Source organism: Natrix helvetica, assembly GCF_964273705.1.
Source record: "Natrix helvetica genome assembly, chromosome: 2".
Taxonomy (NCBI): domain Eukaryota; kingdom Metazoa; phylum Chordata; class Lepidosauria; order Squamata; family Natricidae; genus Natrix; species Natrix helvetica.
Genome location: NC_138552.1, coordinates 269786010 through 269798165, shown reverse-complemented (window position 1 = coordinate 269798165; position 12156 = coordinate 269786010). Strand labels below are relative to the sequence as shown.

The following is a 12156-nucleotide window of genomic DNA, read 5'->3' as shown; positions in this document are numbered from 1 at the left end:
AACAGTTCGTCGAAAGCATATAAAAAATGCAAGTAGAAAAATAGGAACCCCCTTTCGTGGGAAGATAACAGCGTTCTGTGTACCTTCGGCATTTAGTCATGCCGGCCACATGACCAAGGAGACGTCTTTGGACAGCGCTGGCTCTTCGGCTTTGAAATGGAGATGAGCACCACCCCCTAGAGTTGGGAACGACTAGCACATATGTGGGGAATCTTTACCTTATTGAACATAGCCATGGCTGGCTAACAAAAATCCAGAAAAGTATATTATAAAGCCTCTGATCACAAAATGGAAACAATATTAAAGTAACCACAACACAATAGCCAGGGCACCATTACAGACTCATAACACAACTACACTTACAGTGTCTCAATATCCCATCCAAGAACCTGAAACACCACATGTCAGTCATTGCAGCCTTCCCGAAGGCCAAGAGAGTTGTGGCCCTCTGGATCTCAGAGGTCAGGCTGCTCCATGCCAAGCATCCCAACAGTGAAGGCACAACTCCTAGGTCCCACCAGATAGTATTGAGCAGAGGGGACCTGGAACACCCAAACTCTGTTGTGCCTGGTGGGATGGACAGAAATCCTCAAGAGAGAGGCAGTCCTGCACATTATCTACCCCTTTTCTTCACCAGGGGCTCCCTTTAAATGCCTTTTGTGGCCACAGGCCATAGCCACAGACCCCCAAGACTTAACTGAAGATTTAAATCAACTTCACCCTTATTTAAAACCATAACATTTCTTCAAGCCTTCGTGGATTCCCTGTGATGACTTCATGCCCCCCCCCCCCCGGGGTCCATGGACCACAGATTGAGGATCACTGATGTAAGGCTTTAAAGGTGGTAATTGGAATCTCAAATTGCACCCAGAAGCGCACAGAGAGCCATTTCAGCAGGCACAATAGTGGTGTAGCACAAGAGAACCTTGGTGTACCCAGAAGAGTGCATGCCACTGCATTCTGAACCAGTAGAAACTGTTTTTTTCAAGGACAGACACTCATGGGGCATATAGTAGCAGCAGTCCAACTGGTAAATGACCAAGACGTGAGTGACCGTGAGCCCAGTCCATGCGTGGGTGCAGTTGCCACACAAGATGGATTTGTGCAAAAGCCCTTCTAGCCACAGTTGCCACATACTTTTTGGTTGCATGTAATATTCTAATGTTCTGGGATTGTGGATTTGGGTTTTCATGAGCTGTAAGCCATAATCATCACAATTATGACAAATCACGGCTTGAACTATCTTGCTTTGCCTGTAATGAGTCTATCTCATATATTAGTTTCGCCTTTTAAGTTGCATTCCTGAAATAAATGAACTTTTGCACGATATTCTAATTTTTCGAGTTTCACCTGTACCCTTCTGATGATTGAGGCTACGAGAAATGTGTGTAAGCATATGCAAAAGGCGTTTAATGCTACTTTTATGAGTGGTATAGTGGCCTAGAGGTGGAGCTCTCGACTCACAATCAGGAGGCTGTGAGTTTGATCCTAGATCAGGGGTGTCCAAACTTGGCAACTTTAAGACTTGTGGACTTCAACTCCCAGAATTCCCCAGCCAGCTCTGCTGGCTGGGGAATTCTGGGAGTTGAAGTCCACAAATTTTAAAGTTGCCAAGTTTGGACACCCCTGTCCTAGATAGAGGCAGATATTTCTCTCTCTGGGCACAATGAGAATATATCTGCTGAACAAAACTCCGCATTGGTGACAAGAAGAGCATCTGGCCAGTAAACACTCTGCAACCTCCATTCAGTTGCCTACACTCCACCCGGCAAGGGATTATGGGGTCGTTAAAAGAAGATGATTTAATGCTACCTTTATGAAATATGCTGTGTTTCTCCATGGAACAGAAAAAAGGTCGATCTTCACTGGCCAAATGGGCAGAAATCAAAAGATTAAAGGCCCTTTTTATGCTTGACTTATTGATGTTTAAATGCATCAAGTAACAACTAGGGAAACAAGTTTTGAATTGCACATAATTTTGATCTGCATCTAAGAGTTGAAGATGTTTAGCACTTCCACATCAAAAACCCTGTATTTCTGGGTCCTGTATCTTTGTGGCCATCCCTCAACTACAGGTTATCGGTTAGTGAAACTCAGTCTTAGCAACTTTAAGATAGGTGGACTTCAACACTTCAAATGCTGTTTGATGAAAGAATTCTGGGCATTGAGAAACACAGAGTTAAGCTATTCATATTCAGCAGACCAATACTGGGACATTTCATAACATATTATAGAAGACTAAAATAGGGTTTGATCCTTGGTTGTTCAGCGTTACAATAAGGAATCTATCCTTAAATGGAACATAGGGAAATTGGGGATAACAGAGCTGGATTGAGTCTGATGCCCGCTGGAAGGAACGTGAAGCTGCTGGGGTGAACAGCTTGAGATCTTTGTGGGAAATTCACTTTTGAGCACTTGACCTGTAGTGTCTTACATATTGCATCCCCTTGCAAATCCCACCGCTCGTTTCCTTAGAAGGACAGAAGCAAATTGAAATTCACTCATGTGTTGCTTTGTCTTTTGTTTGTCTCCTCAGGTTGCTGGTAGGCTCCACCGGTTGTGACCTCCCCCCCCTGACAGTCACCAAAGCAGCAGGAGACTAAGAACAGCAGACACCATGACACTGGCAGGTATGGGAATGCTCCCTTTCCAGGGCTTTTCTGCATTGGCCTTTGAACATAGTATAAGCATCCTCTGATTACATTTTCACTCTGCCATGTCCTTATAATGTGGCCATATGTCACTCATCGTTCTGCAGTTGTTACAGTAGCGTGACCTTTTAGTAGGGCAACCCTTTAGACCGATTTCAATGGCCATGCTTTTAGTGGCCCAGGAAAATGGGGACAGCTCAATATGCCCATTGGTCAATTCAGGCTTGTTTAGCACCACTCTTCCATCTCTGGTTTTTCTTCTATGTTATTAACAGAAACAGGCAGTGAAGTGGGTGTGTTGGGTCTCTAACAATGCTTTGAGCTCTAAGCACATAGCGTTTAGAAACAGTATCCTGAATAACAGGAAGCGAGCTTCCTATAATCTTCTCAGCTGTCCTTATCACTCTCTGTATGGACTTTCTATCTGACGCAAATCCTTGTGTACTCACAGCTGGAGTATACTGCTCGTGCATTGGTTTAGTTATAAAGTGGCCAAAAAAAGGATAATACAATACAATAGTAGAGTTGGAAGGGACCTTGGAGGTCTTCTAGTCCAACCCCCTGCCTAGGCAAGAAACCCTATACCATTTCAGACAAATAGCTATCCAACATCTTCTTAAAGACTTCCAGTGTTGGGGCATTCACAACTTCTGGAGGCAAGCTGTTCCACTGATTAATTGTTCTAACTGTCAGGAAATTTCTCCTCAGTTCTAAGTTGCTTCTCTCCTTGATTAGTTTCCACCCATTGCTTCTTGTTCTACCCTCAGGTGCCTTGGAGAATAGTTTGACTCCCTCTTCTTTGTGGCAGCCCCTGAGATATTGGAACACTGCTATCATGTCTCCCCTAGTCCTTCTTTCTCTTAAGCTAAACATACCCAGTTCCTGCAACCGTTCTTCATATGTTTTAGTCTCCAGTCCCCTAATCATCTTTGTTGCTCGTCTCTGCACTCTTTCTAGAGTCTCCACATCTTTTCTACATCGTGGCGACCAGAACTGAATGCAGTATTCCAAGTGTGGTCAATATGTGTGACTATCCTGTCTTTCAGTCTTCCATACTCACATCAGATATCTATTATTATCAGATATCTGTTTCCCTGGCTTCCCATGCTTTAGTTAAATCCCCAAGGAAGATATCAAAAGTATTTTTTCCCATGGGATGTTTTAGCAGTAATGAAATTGGCATAGCTCAGGGGAAATGGAGAAATCATTGAGGGATTTTTTTTCCTCCTATGCCTAGAGGAATTCAGATGAATCATCTCTGTATTTAATTTCTCTCCTTGAAAATTTGCTGGAAAACCTCTAAAGACCATTGGGCACCAAATTAACTACCCTGTTTCCCTGAAAATACTCCCTGGATAATAAGCCCAATCGGGCTTTTGAGTGCATGCACTAAAATATGCCCTCCCTGAAAATATTGCAACACAGCAGCAGCCATGAAGTGACTACACTCACTGCCTCCTGCACCTCAAAAATAATAAGACCTCCCCAAAAATAAGGCCAAGTTCTTATTTTGGGGATCCAAAGAAAATAAGATCCTGTCTTATTTTCAGGGAAACACAGTAATTGATTTGTCTTCTCTCTATATGGGTGCCTCTTTCCTCTCTCTCCCCAGTTCCAGAACTTCCTTTTGAGATACAATCACCAGATGTGGACACAGAGCATTTCAAGTACAACTGTATTAGGAATTTGTATAAAAGCATTATCAGAACTCAGCATCTGAAAATGAAGCCAATAGCAGCTCTTCCTCTCCCCTTCTCTTCCATTCCTTTCCATATCTGCCATGAGATGAGCATGAAAGCAGAAAAAACCCTGTCGCCAGGAACAAATGCCAGGGAAATTGCTAATAAAACCTCCTTTTTTGTAATTGTACTTCAATTTTCTTGTTTCACACAGCCTACAAAGAAAAAATGAAAGAGCTCCCCCTGGTGTCCCTCTTCTGTTCCTGCTTTCTCTCAGATCCTTTAAATAAACCGTCATATAAATATGAAGGTAAGTGGAAACTGATAGTCTTGCCAAGAAAGCTATAGTTCGTTCTCGTTCTCTCTCTCTGTCTCTCTCTCTGTCTCTCTCTGTCTCTGTCTCTCTCTGTCTCTCTCTCTGTCTCTCTCTTTCTCTCTCTCTCTCTCTCCCTCCCTCCCTCCCTCCCTCTCTCTCTCTCTCTCTCTTGCAAAAATAGCTAAGCTAACCAACTTTCATGTTGCTCCAGTGCAGCTTCTAGATTTCTAGATGAGCCAATAATGTGAGTTGTATGAATTTAGCCTTTAAGAAGACATATATATTACTGCTTCATTTTTATCTCTGGCTCAGTGTCATCTGCCAGCATGATGGAAGGATAGGCAGCAAAGAAGGGATTTTGCACACACTGATTTCCAAACTTGGAAACCTTTTCCTTTCATGCCTATGTCTTTGCTGATGAATCCCATCATGTCTGCACCAAAGGACCTCAATGTTGCAGGGGACACTTCAGATCCTTTGTGAGATACAGATTTCCAGTAGTTTTCCCTGTGGCCTACAGTAATTCTGCCCACTGCTAGTTAAACTGCTTCTTGGCATACTGATTCTTCAGCTTTTCTCTCCCTTTTGTTCAGTAGACACTGTAGACCTGACCTGGTGTGTCATATCTGACATGGAGGTCATTGAACTCAATAAGCGCACCTCTGGACAATCCTTTGAGGTCATCCTTAAGCCACCGTCCTTCGATGGAATCCCTGAATTCAACGCCTCCCTGCCTCGACGGCGTGACCCATCATTGGAGGAGATCCAAAAGAAGCTAGAAGCTGCTGAGGAACGACGTAAGGTGAGAAATAGTTTGTACCTGCATGATACCCACAGTGCAATTAAGAAATTTAATGGGCTTTAGGGTAATAGCAGGCCATCCCTTTGAATAGTAAAACATGTTATTTATTCATCCATTGAGCTAACCATCCTGTTTTGAGGATTCTCCCTCTCATTCTGCAGAGGAAGGGATTTAGTCTTTGCCTTTCCCAATGGCACCAACCTTGGTAAATAGTTTAGACATTGTAGAGGACAATTTGATCACGTGAATAAATCAACAGGGAATCTGCCCCACTCTTTTTAATGCCAGGAAAAGTATGAAGGGTTGTTCTAGAAACATAAAGATAGTTCTCGGGAGTCTACCAAATTACTCTAGAAAAAAAAAACCTCTCCCTGTTTGGGTGCCTTCAGAATTATGGATATTAAGTTCTAGAATTCTTCACACTGGTTGGGAATTGTGGAACTAAGCCCAACACCTGGAAGGCTCCCAAGTTGGGGAAGTCTGCTCTAGAAGACAATATATAGTTGCTAATTTTCTGTGTTCTAACTAAACATTACAATGAATTTGAAAAACTGACCATTTTACACTGCCTAGGTGAGTTCACTCAATGTACTAGCTGGGTCAGGTAAGGGCTTAGTGCTTCCATTTGTAGAATGTGCAAAACCCGGCTAATTTCAATCTTAGTTAGAGGATTCCCCCCCCCCCCCCACATAAAGTGTTGTATAAACCCAGCTTCTTTGGTTAGTTTAGGGTTCAATATATTGTCCCTCTGTGAAGGAGATGGGCTGTTCCAAAATATGAAAAATAAATCATGCAAAACAGATTAAGTATATTGTACAAACTCAGCCTCTCTCTTAATTGATATTATTCATATACATGTTTTATTACAGTTGAAATATTTAAGCATTTGCTTAATCTAACCCCGTGATGGCAAACTGATGGCTCCTTTGGCACGCAGAGCCATATTTGGTGGCACACCAGCTGTCAGCTCCAGCGCGCGCATGACAGCTGATTTTTCACCCTTCCAGAGGGCCAGGGGAAGCTGTTTTCACCCTCCCCATGCTTCAGGAAAGCCTCTGGAGGCTGGGAAGGACGAAAAATGGCCCCAACTGGCCAACCGGAAGTTCGGGAACAATCTGTTTCCGGCTTCTGGAAGGCCTCCGTTTTTGCCCTCCCCAAGCTTCAGAAAAGCCTCCAGTGTCTGGGTGGTGGTGGTTCATGCACACATGCGGTGTGTGTGTGTCACGCTTGCATGCGCAGGTGGGCGTGGAGATTGAGTGGGCACGTGTGAGCACGCTATTGCATGCGCGTGCAATTTTGGCACGCCGTAAGAAGAAGATTCGCACCACTGATCTAACCATTGAAAAGATACCCTGTGGTAGGCTGGGCTAAGAAAAAGTGATTGGCCTAAAATAATAATAATAATAATAAAATTTTATTTGTTGGCCGCACCCTCTCCAGAAGGACTCGGGGCGGCGTACAATAAAAACACATAAAATACAAATATAGACAGTACATACACATAAATATAGACGTATACGTGGAGGAGGTAGACAGATAAATGGAGATAGAATTAAGATTGCAATTTAAAATCCCCTAAGTAAAATTACAAGATTAAAAACCCGTCAGGAGCGATATGATCAAACTATGGTTGAGCCAGGCCAGCTACTTGGAAAAGGTGGGTCTTGAGCTTTGCACGGAAGGAGGGAGGTCAGAGGTAGTCCTGATATCCGGGGGGAGGTCATTCCACAGGGCTGGGCCCGCCACAGAGAAGGCTCTGCTCCTAGGCGCCGACCCCCGGCACTGTCTGGTGGACGGCACCTGGAGAAGTCCCTCTCTGTGCGAGCGAATTGGTCGCAGGGATGTATGGGGCAGGATGCGATCCCGCAAGTAGCTAGGTCCTGTGCCATGGAGCGCTTTAAAGATCGTTATCAAAACCTTCCTAAAACCTAAAAGCATCCAGCGAGGCCTGTGGTTGATTATGGACTTGACTCTAGGTTTCCCTGCTCCTAGTTCAGTGCCTTAAGCTCTCCAGTTCAGCACTACAGCACCTTAGTTCTCCTACAGTACCATTTGTCTAAATTTCCCCATTGAGTGGGGAAATAAGCTCTTAAAGCACACTTGCCTGGTTTTATTAACATTCAATATTCACAAAAATAATAGAAGAAAATCATGCCTAATTCAAATGAATGTCATTCACAGGTGAAGTGTAAAAGAAATAATTCCATTTGTTTATAACCTGCAATATAATACAGTCTTGTAAATACGCATAATATTAAAGTCTTAGGCATGTGCTTAACATAAATGTATATAGAAGGAAGCCATTTTTAGCTTCTGTGAACAATGAGTAGGAAAGGAATTCAAGCAAAATATTAGCTAGCCCTTCAACTGCTTACAAAGCAGTTCTAGGGAATGGGCTGATCGCAGGAAGAAAGAAATTGGCGCTGCTTTCCTGCTTACAAATGATTGATAATCCATTAGAAGGCATCATTCATTCATCCTTGTTCCTGCCTGACCTTGATAGGTAGTCATGAATAGCTTCTGGATTATAACTGTAGGGGAAAGAAATGAATGAATTCCTTTTCTTTGGCTCAGCTTTTCTCTCTTAGATCCCGAGTTAAACCTTTTCCTGTCCCCTTGATCTTAAGAAGTGATCTTATCCACTCCTTTCCTCTTGGAAATACTTTAGGAAATATTGTTTTAGAGCCCTAGGTTCTTTGTTTGCTTCCAGCATATCTACTGTTAAGGCTGGAAATTTACATCCGAGTCCACACATTTAAAATTTGATGTGACATCCCAAGAGAGGGGCTTTTCAATGGTAGCTTTCTTAAGTCACAGGAGCCTTCTCAATTTATTGTCAACAATTATACAGACATTTTTGACAACCCCCTCTCAACAAAGCTTATGCATAATGTAGTGTTCCCTTATAATGACAGGCCTTTGATCTCCCCTTGTTTGGATCATCATAAATGAAACCAGAGGTGATCAAGTCAACTTCCTGAAAACCGAGTAGAAAAATCAATTTGCACAAAAGAGAAATTGCTAAAATAAATGAAAGTATTCATATCTGGGTGTCTCTTAGACTGATAAACCCCTCGGTGTCTCTCTGCATTACCCATATAACAGATTCATTCATGTGGTCAGAACGTTCAAATGGCAACAAATAAACCTCCATTTTGCCAGAATCTAGGTATAACTTTATTTGGCAAGACACAAGCAAATAATACCTTCAAGTATCTTTACCTGACTTTCACTTGAAAACTTTTGCAAGATTACATAAGCATAGAATTGATAAGGAAAAGGACAAGAACGGGAAAAGTTTCAAGTATGCAAGGCAGGAATATAAATATGTAAGGGAACTGTAGACTCATGACAAACTAAAGCTTGGATTTCAGAGAAAAATCAAATATGGTGCCAAACTTAACCCACATCACCAACTTTGCAATGGCTTCCTCAGTGAGGTACCCTTTGTGCCATCTTTATTGTAATTTTGGCACCGGGCAAAGGCATACTTCTTCTTCCAGGTTTTTAAACATGATGGTGGCCATGAAGGTGTGATCAAAGCCATGCTTATTTTATGTGCATTGCAGCTGGGGCTTAGATCATGGATGCCATCCAGGGGTGGGATTCAGGTGGTTCACACCAGTTCGGGCGAACCAGATGCTAATTTTACATCTGGTTCGCTGAACTGGTAGTTGGAAGGACTGGCTGGCCCAGTGGTGGGTTTCAAAACTTTTTAGAACCTCTTCTGTAGGTGTGGCCTGCTTTGTGGGAGTGGCTTGCTGGCCATGTGACCAGGTGGGAGTGGCTTGCCAGCCATGTGACTGGGTGGGCATGGCCAACTTGTAAAATGTGGTGAAACTCACTTAACAATGCTCTTGCTTAGCAACCAAAATGTTGGCTCAGAAACTCTGGCATTTGAAGCAAGCAAGTCTTAAAGCTGTCAAGTTACAAGACCCTTGTACCCCTAACCCTTTAGAAAAAAAAAGACCCAGTGGTGTTCAAATTTGACAGCTTTAAGACTTGTGGACTTCAACTCCCAGAATTCCTCCTCTCGCTCTTCATCTTGATGATGTGTGGATGGGTGGGGGGAGGGAGCTGGAACCAGTTCTAAACAACACTGTAAATTTGTAGAACCTCTTCTATAGAATAGGTTAGAACTGGCAGGAACCCACCCCTGGGCTGGCCCCACGCTGCCCACCTCTCCCCATGCCTCCCAGGAGTCTCTATGCATTCTGTTCATCATGTCAGGTAAGTGCAGGGCCCGCATGGAGGCTCTGGGAGGGTGAAAAACAGGCCTCCTGGAAGTTCCGGAAGTCTGGAAACGGGCCTGTTTCCGGTCTCTGGAGGACCTCCGGAGCCCAGGAGAGGCCATTTTCATCCTACCAGAGGCTCGAGGAAAGCCTCTGTATCCTGGGGAGGGCAAAAATGCTTTCCCCCCCATGGGGCAGGAGGTCAAGTAGGCCACGCCCCTCATGGCTATGCCCAGCCAGCAGTCAGGCAGAGAACAGGTTGCTAAAAATTTTCAACCCCACCCCTGATGCCATCTTAACTTTTTTTATCATTCCTTATGGAGATGCTTGATAGTGCTTTAAAGTAGATATCTGCTTGAATTGTTTTGTAAAGCCCTTTGAGATTTGTTTTGAAAAATGTACAAATAAAACATGCAGATATTTTGTGTCAATGAATCGGGTGCCATGGTTTGCCATTGATTTCTAGTAGGAGCCGAAAGAAATGAGGTTCTTTCAGCTCTAGCTTTCACATAGACTTGCTATATTGACAGAAGCAGAAAACAAAACTGGGCAAATTCTCTTTAAAAAAACAACAATTATGGGAAGCAATCCATCCCACTTAAGTGTTATCAGGAGGCCACGGACAATATTTTTGAAAATGCTGTTCTGCTGAAAATTGGTTACTTGCTTTTCCACGACGTGATCTTTGAAAGGTCATATCTGATCCATCTCATTACAATTACTTGACATTTTACAAATTAAAAGCCAGGCTAGCCTGTCTGAGCTGCTGGTTAATAGTATTCTATAAAGTACCCCTTAGGATACATAGAGGGAAGTGAGATCCTGACCTGCAAGGGAAACTGGTATAAGTTAAATTGAAAGATTTTGTCCCAACATTGTTATTTTAACCATAGAGAAGAAGGCTGGGGATATAGAAAAATCTGCATACATGACACTGAACAGGTTTTCCTGCTGTATTTAAGCATTCAGCAGGTGAAAGAAGACTTCCCAAATCTACCTTGATGAACACAGGTTACAAAAAAGATACATGGTTGGAAAATGGAGATTGACAAATGTCAAAATCCTTATAAGGCAATTGGAAATCTGTCTTCTTAGCCATTCATCAATTTAGCTATGTGGTGCAGTGGTTAGAGTGCAGTACTACAGGCTACTTCAGCTGACTGCTAGCTGCAGTTTGGCAGATCGAATCTCACCAGGCTCAAGGTTGACTCAGCCTTCCATCCTTCCGAGGTGGGTAAAATGAGGACCCAAATTGTTGAGGCAATATACTGACTTTGTAAACCGCTTAGAGAGGGCTGTAAAAGTACTGTGAAGAGGTATATAAGTCTAAGTGCTATTGCTATTGCTACTGTTGGACTACAGCTCACATAATCCTAAACCACCATAATCAGGCTGGACAAAAGATTTTCGAAAAGGAAAAAAAGAAATAGCAATACAACATTTGGGAATGCCATCTATCCCCAATTTTAAATCAGGTAAAATAGAAAATTTCTTATAAAAGTAATGTTGCATACTTCACACATATATATTGATATTTGTGCTGGAGTGTGCATGATATATTCCAGCTGCGTTCATCTCTTGTTGCAAAACTCTTAGTAATAAACATCCCTAATTTTGTTTTTGGGCCAAGGCAGGAGGCAAGAGTTAGAAATTAGTGAACTCTGACATACACAGCAAATAGACTACTGAAGCCCAGTACTGATTTTTGACAAATTAACAGGTTGTCTTTCTATCATCAGTCATTTAGGTGTTGGAATTTCTTTCTTTATCAAGTCATCCAATCCAATCTTGTTATCAATGCAAAATAGCCCAGTAAAACATAGATTTTGTTAGCTGAGTTTTATTTGGAGCCTTCTGTGTCTAAACTAGGACCTGCTGTCATTGTCCTTTGGTCATTGCACCCTATAGATGTATCTCATTCTCATATTATTCTATGGGCACAGTACCAGGAAGCAGAACTCCTGAAGCATTTGGCAGGAAAGCGGGAACATGAACGGGAGGTCATCCAGAAAGCCATTGAGGAGAACAACAATTTCATCAAAACTGCCAAAGAGAGGCTGATACAGAAAATGGAGTCCAACAAGGAGAACCGAGAGGCACATTTAGCTGCTATGTTGGAACGTCTTCAGGAGAAGGTGAGAGGGTCAACACTAGTAAGGATGGCTATGGAAGGTGTGGGTTGCACTGGATCAAGACATGTGTGCTAGACTACGATGCATGGGAAGAAAAACAGGGTGGCTCCTTTTTCACGATTTTTATCTTCAAAGAGCTGATAGCTGCTGAAGATCCATCAGATGTATCTTGTATGAATCCAGTAATTGTGTTTCTATGGTAGCCAACTAGGTGTCTCTAGGCACATGGTAGCCTGTTTTTCTTTCATGGTTATTGATATCCAGAGATGTGCAGCTTCTCAAGAAGATTAATGGAAGCCATGGGAGTCCTTTGCATGAACAACATGGTGGCCTAGAGGAGGAGC

General features: G+C 42.8%; 1 protein-coding gene across 3 annotated transcripts in view; it reads left to right on the top strand.

Annotated features, from left to right (window-relative positions):
* Nucleotides 1–12085, top strand: part of STMN4 (stathmin 4) — a 44201-nt gene extending 32116 nt beyond the window's left edge. For 2 of the 3 annotated variants that reach the window (XM_081943122.1, XM_081943121.1), the window contains 4 exons: nucleotides 2537–2630; nucleotides 4545–4640; nucleotides 5240–5448; nucleotides 11624–12085. In XM_081943122.1, the coding sequence (XP_081799248.1) occupies nucleotides 2618–2630; nucleotides 4545–4640; nucleotides 5240–5448; nucleotides 11624–11887 (582 nt within the window). In that variant the 5' untranslated portion in view covers nucleotides 2537–2617 and the 3' untranslated portion in view covers nucleotides 11888–12085. The remainder of the gene's footprint in view (nucleotides 1–2536; nucleotides 2631–4544; nucleotides 4641–5239; nucleotides 5449–11623) is intronic. The other variant, XM_081943123.1, reaches the window with a different exon arrangement.
* Nucleotides 12086–12156: the final 71 nt, after the last annotated feature.